General features: G+C 47.7%; 1 protein-coding gene across 1 annotated transcript in view; it reads right to left on the reverse strand.

The window, feature by feature from the left end:
- Nucleotides 1–10,149, reverse strand: part of IFT172 (intraflagellar transport 172) — a gene marked incomplete at its 5' end in the record, with an annotated part of 19,086 nt that extends 8,937 nt beyond the window's left edge. The window contains 19 exons of the mRNA XM_010014677.1: nucleotides 6–98; nucleotides 625–805; nucleotides 930–994; nucleotides 1,233–1,326; nucleotides 2,025–2,167; nucleotides 2,779–2,895; nucleotides 2,975–3,110; nucleotides 3,977–4,074; nucleotides 4,500–4,589; nucleotides 4,664–4,808; nucleotides 5,195–5,315; nucleotides 5,718–5,796; nucleotides 6,518–6,757; nucleotides 7,145–7,222; nucleotides 7,568–7,660; nucleotides 7,996–8,080; nucleotides 8,589–8,696; nucleotides 9,512–9,648; nucleotides 9,982–10,149. Of these exons, the coding sequence (XP_010012979.1) occupies nucleotides 6–98; nucleotides 625–805; nucleotides 930–994; nucleotides 1,233–1,326; nucleotides 2,025–2,167; nucleotides 2,779–2,895; nucleotides 2,975–3,110; nucleotides 3,977–4,074; nucleotides 4,500–4,589; nucleotides 4,664–4,808; nucleotides 5,195–5,315; nucleotides 5,718–5,796; nucleotides 6,518–6,757; nucleotides 7,145–7,222; nucleotides 7,568–7,660; nucleotides 7,996–8,080; nucleotides 8,589–8,696; nucleotides 9,512–9,648; nucleotides 9,982–10,149 (2,271 nt within the window). The remainder of the gene's footprint in view (nucleotides 1–5; nucleotides 99–624; nucleotides 806–929; nucleotides 995–1,232; nucleotides 1,327–2,024; nucleotides 2,168–2,778; nucleotides 2,896–2,974; nucleotides 3,111–3,976; nucleotides 4,075–4,499; nucleotides 4,590–4,663; nucleotides 4,809–5,194; nucleotides 5,316–5,717; nucleotides 5,797–6,517; nucleotides 6,758–7,144; nucleotides 7,223–7,567; nucleotides 7,661–7,995; nucleotides 8,081–8,588; nucleotides 8,697–9,511; nucleotides 9,649–9,981) is intronic.
- Between the last annotated feature and the right edge of the window lie 452 nt (nucleotides 10,150–10,601).

A 10,601-nucleotide genomic window follows, 5' to 3' on the forward strand; every position in this document is an offset into this window, starting at 1 on the left:
TTGACAGCCTCCCTGCTGCACTCTTCCTGTAACTCTTCTAGCAAACTAGGCACGTATTCCTTGCAGATCCTCAGGGCCTTGCTCCACATGCCAGCTTCCTGCACAAGCACAACAGGGAGGAGAAATTTTCACCAGTTCACCAGGATCCCCCACTCCTGGCATCACATAACACATCTAGCCTCTAATATCATCTTGCTGGAGGACTCACTGGAAGAAACAACCACAGCAGGCACAACCAGCTCTTTCCTCCCCCCAGAATGGCACCTGTGCCTATCCATTCACCCAACCTACCTTAGAAGAAAGTGCTCATCCATCCTAGCTACCTCTGTGGAATGGGCACTTAGTCTCCAAATGCACATACTTGTGCTACCCCTAAGAGCCATCCATATTCTGGCAGGATCTTTCCTCCTAGAGCTGTGAGGGAGCTAAGCTATGTTGTGAAACCTCTACCAGTTCAGTCTTATAAGAACAGGGCAGAATTAAGTTCTACTAGGAACCACTGAAATGGTTTCTCTTTGGCTACTAAGCTGATAGGGAGAGCTGGGAGATGGATTTCACTCCTCCATCCAAATTGGGTTCTTGTCCAGTGAGGAAGGCAATAATGTTACTATACACTACACTCACCTTGTAGTACTTTACAGCCAGCTCAGGTCTCTGTGCTCGCAAGAGGAATGCCTCTGCTTTCTGGAACTCCCTCTGCTCAAAAGCAAAGCGTGCCTGTCCCACAAGCACATCAGCCACACTGTCTGGGTCATAAGCCTCAGCCACACGCTGTGCAGCATCCCAGTTCTGGTTATGCACAAACCTAGGGGAATCAACATGAGATGTAACAAGGCAGACACGAAGGAGCAGCCCAATGCTGGAGAAGCAATCAGGCTGGTATCATACAGTGAGAGGAGATGCAGCAGGCCAGGATGGAGAACACATACATCAGCACTGCCTCCTTGGGTTTACCAGCTTTAATAAATTCTGCTTCAGCCTCTTCAAATTTGCCCTAGGAGAGAGGAAAGAGTTTGTTTGCATACCTTCCTGTCCTGATACCATCGCATGACCTCCTCTATTCACCACGAGGCAGAGAGGATTTATGAAACAAAGATATGTGTAATTATGGAGCCTTTTGGATGAGTAGTGACTGCAGCAATAAAAGCGCCTGCTGCAGCAGCCCTTAAGGACACCTGTTCAAATACCTGAGTGACCAGAGAACGCCCACCTATTCCAGAGGGTAAAATTACCTCATCTTCTAGGAACATGGCATATTTTAAGTGTATTTCAGGCATCTTCTGCTTCATGGATAGGCGTGCGAGTTCAAAAGCAAATTCAAAGACCCTGCAATGAAAGACAAAATGGGGTGAGAGCAGGGCTATGTGCTGTGAGTGCTTACCTTCATCAACAGCAAGACAACAGCAAGACAACAGCAAGACATTAAGTAGAGCACAAGACAGTGGGAGAGGAGAAAGGGGAATGCAAAAGGTCCCAAATGAACGGGCAACGCCCATTCCTCTAGAGAACAGGAGCTTTTAGAGCCGCCGCTAAGGAAATTCAGCTCCTCACACTTGCTATTACTGACAGAGGCCCTTGGTTCAACCCTAAGGGAAGGTCAAAAGACTCCCCCAGAGCCTAGCAACGTGGGAGAGCTGGGGAAGAGTAGCAGTGAATGGCAGTGCAGTTGGATGGCTGGCCAGGTGCAGAGTGGGGCCACAACTCTACTGGCAAGCAATTACTTGAGTACAGTCACATGAGGAAAACCTCCTCCTGTGTTCAGAGGCTCTCTCATGGCCCTCCTGCTGAGGTTAAAGGGTAAACTGCTTTTGCCTGCCCAGCTCTGACTTGACATCCAAAAGACTAACAAGTGGACAGAAAGTAGGATGAGTTAAGGAAAAGGAATGCCTGTGTGAAGAAGTGGGGTGCGAAGACATGCCATATCCGGGACCTGCAACTATCATCTGCATAGTTATCTCGGGCCACCCCTTTTTTCTCAGGTCAGGCGGATGGGAGAGACGTGCTAGGCTGATGAACCTGCTTACCCACTGTTTACTGCATGATCAATGGCCATCTCCAGAAGTCCAAATTTACTGAGGAGTTTCACAGCTGCCTCTCCACCCAGGCTCTTTGCCCACATATAGGCCACTTGCTTATAGGAGTTGGCTCCCCCATGCGCCTTGGCCACCTATCCAAAGCAAAGAAAGCAGAACAGCCTAATGCATCCATTTTGTCTTCAGTGGGCTGAGCCAGGACTCCCCTTTCACATGATGGCTGTCATCATGAGGGAGCACCAAAACCAACTGTTGTCTCCTGAGGAACCCTTCTGTAGCCACCACTGGACTAGGGAGAGTGAGATAAAGGCTTATATGGCAGAGCAGAAAAGAGACTGCTGCCTCCTCAGCATGGCCCACACTACTGTTAGGGCAGAAGTGACCCCTGGAAATCTGTGTCCACACTGGAGGGGAGCAGTGCTGGGGATGGGTTCGGGGCTGCTACAGAGTGGCTACGGGTAGAGCAATACTTCTGAGGTACAACATGGTGCAGTGGTTAGGAACAGAGCAGCAACCGGAGGAAGGCAGTCCTGCAGAGCTGCTAGGGATCAAGCCCTGCTTTTGGGGTACGATGCTGTAGAGCAGCAGGCACAAGGGCCTTCAGTGCTGTGCCAGATGCTGAAGCTAGGTAGTGTATGCCAAGTGTTCAAATTGTGCAGTGAATAGAGACAGAGCAGTTCCTACCAGGACCCTGCAATCAAAGCCTGATCCTTGCACAGTGGAATAGCTGTGAAATGACTGTTACCCTGTAAGCTTCTTCCCACATGTCATTCACTCTGTACATGTTTACTGCAGCCTTCCAGTCCTTAGCTTCTAGGTAGTGATACTCAGCCTCCTGTAAATGTCCCTCTGCCTCCAACTCCTGCAATTAGAGACAGTGAGTTAGGGACACTCTTGTCCCTAATTGGCCTAGTTGATCCACTGCCATAAGATGCACTTACCTTGCCCAGGTGCAGGTGGGTGTCACTGAGTAGGTTCTTGTGATACTTGGCTACTAGGCAAACCATCTCATGATACATCTTACAGTTCTTGTACATGGCAATGGCCAAATCAGGTTCATTCACAGTGATATACAGCCTGGGAACACAAGCACATTCAATAGCTCAGTGAGGACATGACCAATCCCTGCAGTCTCTGGATCCTGCCCACCTGGAGCCAGGTCCTGCACACACTGCTAAAAGGCATGACTGGTGTGCTGCATGACTGTGGTGGGCTACAAGGCTTAACACTGCTCAGACAGAACCCTTCTGTTTGCCACCATCAGCTGCAGCAGGGCAAAGTTATTCCCTCTGTTCACACTTGTTGCCCTGAGTTCTAACTCGGAGAGAACCTCTGGGCTTCTGTGACCTCTTCTCATCTTGGCCTCCCGCATGAACCTGTCAGTCCTGTTGGGATGGTAACATGGCAATGTCAGCTCAGCTGACTCATATAGGCCATCCAAAAGATTAAACCCATGTGACCTCTCCAGCCCCCTTTCATATACTGGGCATCCTTGAGATCAGGTACCATGGCATCAGATACACAGCTGGGTTTGTCCCTGTACCTACTAACCTTATTGTATTGTTATTAATCTAGAACTAACAACATTAGTAACCTGGATAGGAAACACTATACTTTTTATATCTTATCCTCAGCTGACCATGACAGGTCAGATGTAGCACTCTGCAGTGGAAAAAGCCTTGCCATGTTTCTTCTGCTACATTAGACAGCTGCACCTCACCCAAATCTCCTTTCTGTCCTGGTAGACAAAGATACACTAAGTCAGTGACTTCTCTTCCTCTGAACTCTGAAATACCAGCTTTAGGTCTCCATGTGTGGAGAAAGTACCTTTGGCCTTTCCAAACCCCAGTTCCAAACTCTGCTGCTGCCAAGAGTACTCTACTCCTCACTACAGCCATTTTTTCAGGGCTCAGTCTTGGACTAATACCAAGGAAGATGCTCACCTCTCTGCTTCTTTGTACTTGCCCTGCTTCTCCATCTCCTGGGCCTGGGTTATATAGAGCACAGACACATCTTCCTGACTCATACACTTGACTGCCAGCTGCCAAAAGGAACACACATGGGAGAAACTACAGCACACTGCACAGCAATTTCTTCCTATGTGGTGGTGAAGAAGAAGGGGAAAACCAATTTCCTTCCCATTACAAACAGGTATACACGCCGTATGCTCTGCAGAAAATGGGTAGTCATTTGTTGCTGTGATCAAAGCACACAGGACCGACCCCCTTGGAGAGGGCTTTTGGTGTCACAGGTGCACCCACATGGGGCTGCTGAATTAAAGAAGGCACAGGCAGGATGTTAATACCAGGAACTGATTTCTTGGTGACTACTGGATGGCCCCACATTCATCCTTCGGGAAGAGTGCTTGTTGATCAGGTGTGGGTGCACAAGGCACCACTACCTCCCAACGAAAGGCATCACACCAAGTGGGGTGAGGTCACCAGAAGCTTTGACTTCTGACTCTACCTTGTGAGCCTGTTCCCAGAGCCCAGCCTGTGTGTACATGTCAATGGCATCCTTGGTCTGGTCTCCTTTGATGTACAGCTCCTCTGCAACCTGCAGGGAAATGACCATACTCAGCAGTCGTAAGGGACACACAAAGCATCAAAGATTGTGGTCTGTGGCCTCACCTGATACTCCTGTAAAGCTGCATAGTGCTGGGCAATTTTGGGGTAATATTTGGCTGCTGTCTGTTTGTCCTGCAAGTCCAAAATGTAGATGGCCTTCTTCCACTGCCGGGCTCCCAAGGCTGCTTCAATGGCCTTAATCGAGCACCTAGCATTAAAATCGTAACTCTTTACAGCCAGCCAAGAGCCAATCTCCTCCAGCTGAGTTAAGCCAAAGAGACCAAAGTGGTCTGCTGCTTAATTCTTCTTCCTGGGTTAGAGCAGCAAAAAAGATCTGACTAACTGGCAAAGCTAAGGGGAATGAATGAAGAACTAGAACAGCCGGGAAGAGTAATCAGGGCTGAGAGACCTTGGGAGAGATGCAGAAAGGCATCCATAGTGCCACAGGGGCCAGCAGAGACTGCACATAAGCACCAGTGGCATTGGCAAAACGGGGTTGAGGGAGCTTACTCAGGCAAAATGCTCTGCTGATTTAAGCAAATCCTATCAACTTCGTAACATGCTACTGGTTATACATCCATCACCTGTCCCCACCTGGCTTCAATATAATGGTTAATAGCAGCATCCAGCTGTTTCTGCTGCACCAGATGGTCTCCCCAGGCCTCCTCCAGCTTCACAACTTCCCCAGGAAATGCCAGGCGAGCCAGCTCCACTGCTGTAAGGGGACATGAGAGCTGTGGTGCTGAATCCAGCAAGGAAGCAGAGCTGTGAGGGAAATAATAGGGCTTGGATGTTGCGCAGTGGGAGTGGAATGGTGATTATCTAAACCACCTCAGCTCCAATGGGCTACTCAGAAATTTGGATCCTGTGCAGAGCTGGACCAAATTCATGCTGGTGCAGTCAGCATGATCTAGGCCTTGGGAACTGGATGCTGTTCTGGGACTGTGCGTGTAGGTACAACTATGTGAAAATACATACATTGAATGAGATGATACATGGAAACTTCAGAGCATCTAGGCATCTCTGGACTCCAGGGCAATAGTTTATGTTGCCACCAGGCCAGAGTACTTGGCTCCTGCTGGGGATGGATGGGGCAGGAACATGTTTAGCACAGTACCTTTCAGGAAAGCACTGCCCTTGCAATAGCACTCCAGAGCCCTCCGTGGGTTCCCAACCTTCTCAAGCAGGTCTCCAGCCTAATGACAAACACAAGCTGACAGTTTCCAGAGGCACTGTCTCCCCACACTATCAAGTACCCTACCAGTCCCATGTACAGAGCTTGTCAGTCCTGCCACACAGACTCCTCCATTAGCTATGCCTTCCCCACTAACCAAGAACATGATGGTAAAGGGAACTTGCAGGAAACAACACTGCATGTGCTGAGACCAATGTCGTCTCTGCTGATGAACATACCCAAAGTGTTTCTCTGGGGCACCACCTCCTAACAAGATAAGAGTTTTTGAGACAACCTCCCTTCTCTGCACAGTGGCTGGTGCAGCCTCTCTATGACTATGGCCCTAATGTGACAGATTAAAAAATGGTTACCTTTTTTTGTGTTATTAGACACAGAGAATAATTGCTTCCATTCTCTGTGATATTCAGGGTTCTACAGATTGTGTCATAACCCTCTCTGTTCTTCTTCCTTAGCTTTTCCATTTAGACTATCCTAATTTTCCCAAAGGCCTCCTTGACTATTACTGAATTCAGCTGATGTTGCCAATGAGTTGTGATCTTCTTCCCAACTAGTTCTAGACCTCACGATGTATAATTGATGCAGTTAGGATTTCCTCCCAGTTATCAACACAGAATTACCTCTGCTACTTTCCAGCTCAGTCCCCCTGTATCTCACGAATGGCGAGGACACGGTAAGAGCTTTGATACCACAAAGAAGAAAGCCCAGTGGGGTGGGCCACTCACCTGTTCATACAGTTCGCCTCTGACCAGTGCCATGGAGACCCTATTGATGATATCGCCATTGGTCAGGAGCTCATCCCTGCTCATGGCCAGCCGCGCTGCTTTGGCTGGCAGCCCTGCCCGCAGGTATAAGCTGATGGCTGCCAAGTAGTCGCCCTGTCCCTCTTGGACCTCTCCAAAAAGTTGAGTATCCCGCAGCCACTGGTAGTAATCCCGTCGCAACTTATCCAGCACTGGGTGTCCCTGTTGAGAAATGCAGCATTGGTTGACTTGGGCAAGGCAAGATGTTGTCCTGCTCATCCTGCAGGCTCTGAACAGCTAGCTGGTGGCACCAGACTTCTTGCTGCCCAGTTAGCATAAATCACAATGACAGCCCCGTGTACCACTGCATCACCTTTATTTTTCAAAGACCCAGATAATCCTAAATCAATGTCAGTAGCTTTTCTCCCTCACTATTCACTGAGGTCCATACTCACATCAGAGTAACCTTCCCTTTAGCTTGGAGCCTCTCCAAGCAGAAGTGAGGCCCTGATAGGGCAGGTGGAGAGAAATCAGACCTTGAATTGACTCCCAACCAGAAGACTTATCAAGCAAGCCCAGCCCACAGTCCAGTGCAGCTGTATTCCATACCTTGGCCTCAGCAACCACAATGCATTCATCCCACATGTGCAGCTCCTGGTACATCTCCATGGCCTCCTCTGTGGCATTCTGTGTCAGAGAGCAAAGTGTCAACCTGAAAGCTCCATTTACCAGGTCCATTGCCATTGAGCTCTCATAGAGAGCAGGGTTAGGTGTGCAGAGAACACTTGAAAACATGTACCATCTCTTTTCCAAGAATATACATACTCCCTTACCCCTTTTCATGTACCTCAGAGCAATCCTACACCTCGGAACAAGAAATACCTCCTTCTGTTTCCAAGGAAAAAACTCTTCTCCCAGGAATAAACAATCTCTTCCAATAAAAAGAAAAGAACAATCTTCTCTTTCACACAGGGCACAAACCTCCCTGCCCAGAAATAAATGCCTTTTCTGCTCCTTGTTCCTTTTACTCACTTGTTCCAGGAAGATCATCTCTGCCAGCTTGTAGTTCTTGTCTAGCATGGCCAAGCGGGCTCGCACCAGATAATGGTCTGTACCATCCCCACCCTGCAGACAACATCAATTAGCTCACTCAGCTTGCTGAGTGAAAGAATGGGCTCTGGAATGATATAAGGGAGGTGACTGCAGGTGGGGTCTATGTCATTACAGAAACAAAAGGAGACAGATGAGAATCACAGAATTGACAGGACAGAAGCAATATAGAATGACTAGCCAGAAGAGGGACCTGGCAGGCATGGATGAAGGATTATGTCAGCAGTTTCTATACGACTAAGTACTGGTCTGTAAGCAGGATACTGATGCACATGGACACAGAAGACAATGTGTATGCAAGTGTTTACAGGAAAGCAACTGCCCTGCACAACAGAATAAGTTTGACTTACATGCTCTTGAGCTGCCTGGTCAGCAATGGTACTGGTTTCATGAAGAAATTGAGCCTTTGCCATGTTGCCCAGAGCTGCAAAGCACCTGAAAAGAGCAAAGCAGTTAGTCAATAAGTGGGTTTTGTTTCCCACTTTTGGTCCCAGAGCAGACAATCAGAACCTGGGCAGCAGACCCAGCTCTGCAAACTGGAGAGGTGGGGTAACCCTGCTGCAAGAGAAGGATTTTGGCAAGACCCACATTAAGATCTGCCCTCTAGCCCTGCTCCATGGGAGAAGCCACATACATGACCAGGGCTCCTGCTTCACTTCCCAAGGCTTCAGAGATGCAACTGAGCTTGTCCATGTCTGCCAGCTCCTTGAGGTCTCGCTATATACTGCATTTGGTTGCCATGAGCAAAAATTTATGCTACAGAGTGATGTCTTCCTGACCTCAGTTCTAGCATTACTGTCTAGGATGAAAGTGCAAAGTCATTGCCTGAAAGAAAGAACACTTAATTCTCCAGTACAGTGAATATTCCAGGACCACAGTTTCTCTGAAGGATTCAGCAAAGAGAGTGTTTGAGCCTTAAAGATGTTACAGCTTCTTTTTGTACCTCTTTGCAATGTGCAGCTGTCTAGCTTCCAATGCCAGTCTGCTTAGAGTCTTCCACATGGCTTCAGTCTCTGCAGACATTTCCAGTGTCTCCAAAAATGCTGTAGCCCTTGAAACAGAGAGATTTGCAGACTTTCAGTAGCAGAATACAAGAGCTCTCTGAGGAAAGTCCTAGGCTGAGACAGGAGTTTCCTAACAAGAGTTACATTGAAAACAAAGCAAGTTGGGTATGACCAGTTCTGAAAAGGACTGTTCAACACAGGGCTTGACAAATCAGGGAAAAATTCAGAGATCTAGATCCCTGCGTGGGCTACTTAGAGGCATATGCTCTGCTACAGGCAGCGTGGGGCAAGTCCAAAGTGTTGCATCTGAAGCAACTCCCCGGTGCAAATAAGTCTCTCAAGTGGTAACAGTTCTATGAACACGTGAATTTTATTTGCTGGTCAATTTTAAAGCCCTGTAACAATGTCAGTAGTGTCTACCTTGACTGCTTCAGGCAGTTTTTACTCTGCACAGGTCCTGAATGCTTGCATGACACTGACACCATCCCTGGAGGGACAGCAGTAAAGGCACCTGAGTACCACTTCACATCTGGCTGCTAACGAAGACACACTTATTCACTGCAGTTAAGTGAAAACTGCCTTCAGTGAATTTCTGTCAGTGTCAATGGGACCAGACTGGCCAGTTTCTTGTGCCCCTGAGTTTGAAACCACAGAGATGTGAGGATGAAAAAGCTGAATATTCAGTCCTGAAGGACTCTGCTGCACATTATAACTAGACCTGGCACCAACATCATGCTCAGAGCCTGAACTTGAACTCTGTACGGAAAGATGTGCTGCTGTAGTTCATGGATTACTCACTCTCAGATGTCTGTTATGTGTAGTAGGCTACCTGCCATCACCATGTGGTCTATCTAACACTTACCTGTGATAATCCCCATCATCAATGGCAGTTCCAAACTCTATGAGGCCTTCATCCAGGGTGTAGGACACAGTGTTCACCCCTTCAGATACTATCACTTCAGTCTTTCCATTATTCCGTTCCAAGTCTACAATATCCCCCTGGAAAGAGAACCAGCTATCAACATTCCCATGTCTTCCTAAAGTATGCAGGGTACCAGGAATGTGAGGATAGCACTGCAATAGCTCTGCCAATTTAAAGTTCTTCTGAATGAGCTCACACTGAGCAGCTCCTTGTAATACTAACTATCTCCATTTTCTAACAAAAGTGCCTGTCACAAAGTTGACAGATGAGCTCATATTTTGTCCAGAAGAAACTAGCAGTTCCCTTCGGTCTCCTTGTCTTCTTTCTGCAATACCACCCTGACTATTCCCACACATGTGAGCAAGAAGTAATAGAAACTGCTGGAGGTAATCCAAGTCTCCAGAGTTTACCTTCAGAGGAAACATGGTGACTCGCTCTGGAGCATCAATGTTATACCAAATGCAGAGGCTGTTTCTGTTCTGAGCCACCACCACATCGCTGCCTGGGACCCACTGCACATAGGAGCAATAGTTCAAAATGGTAGTCTTTGTGCTGCTTTCAATGTCATAGAGATGCAACTAGAGAGGGGGAAGAGGAGAAAAAGGCTCAGCTGGGCTCATAGCTGGACTGTTAGCTCACATGAACATCATAGGAATGTCTGAGCAAGCATCTTGTAAACATATTACCAACTAGGTAATTGTTCCAACACACATAGTTCAAACTGCAACACTGTTATTTACACACATTACTATCCAAGACTTATGACCTTTTTTAACCCTTGCAGTATTTTAAGCAGCATTCTCAAATCCTGCCTTCTTTGCTGCTAGGCATGTATGTATGTAAACCAGAATATGTTTTGTGCTTCTTCAGTTCCCTCTCAGTTGCAGAGCTGGAACTCTGCAAGAACTCTTAAGAATGGCCTCTTAAGTCCTTCATGTAAACAAACTGGGGGACAAAAAAGGGCCTTCCTCGGCAGTTCTGGGCTGAACTGTCCATCCTGCTGGCGAATGAAGTTGCTAAGCCACTGTCA

Source organism: Nestor notabilis, unplaced genomic scaffold (assembly GCF_000696875.1).
Source record: "Nestor notabilis isolate BGI_N333 unplaced genomic scaffold, ASM69687v1 scaffold9065, whole genome shotgun sequence".
NCBI classification, from domain to species: Eukaryota; Metazoa; Chordata; class Aves; order Psittaciformes; family Psittacidae; genus Nestor; species Nestor notabilis.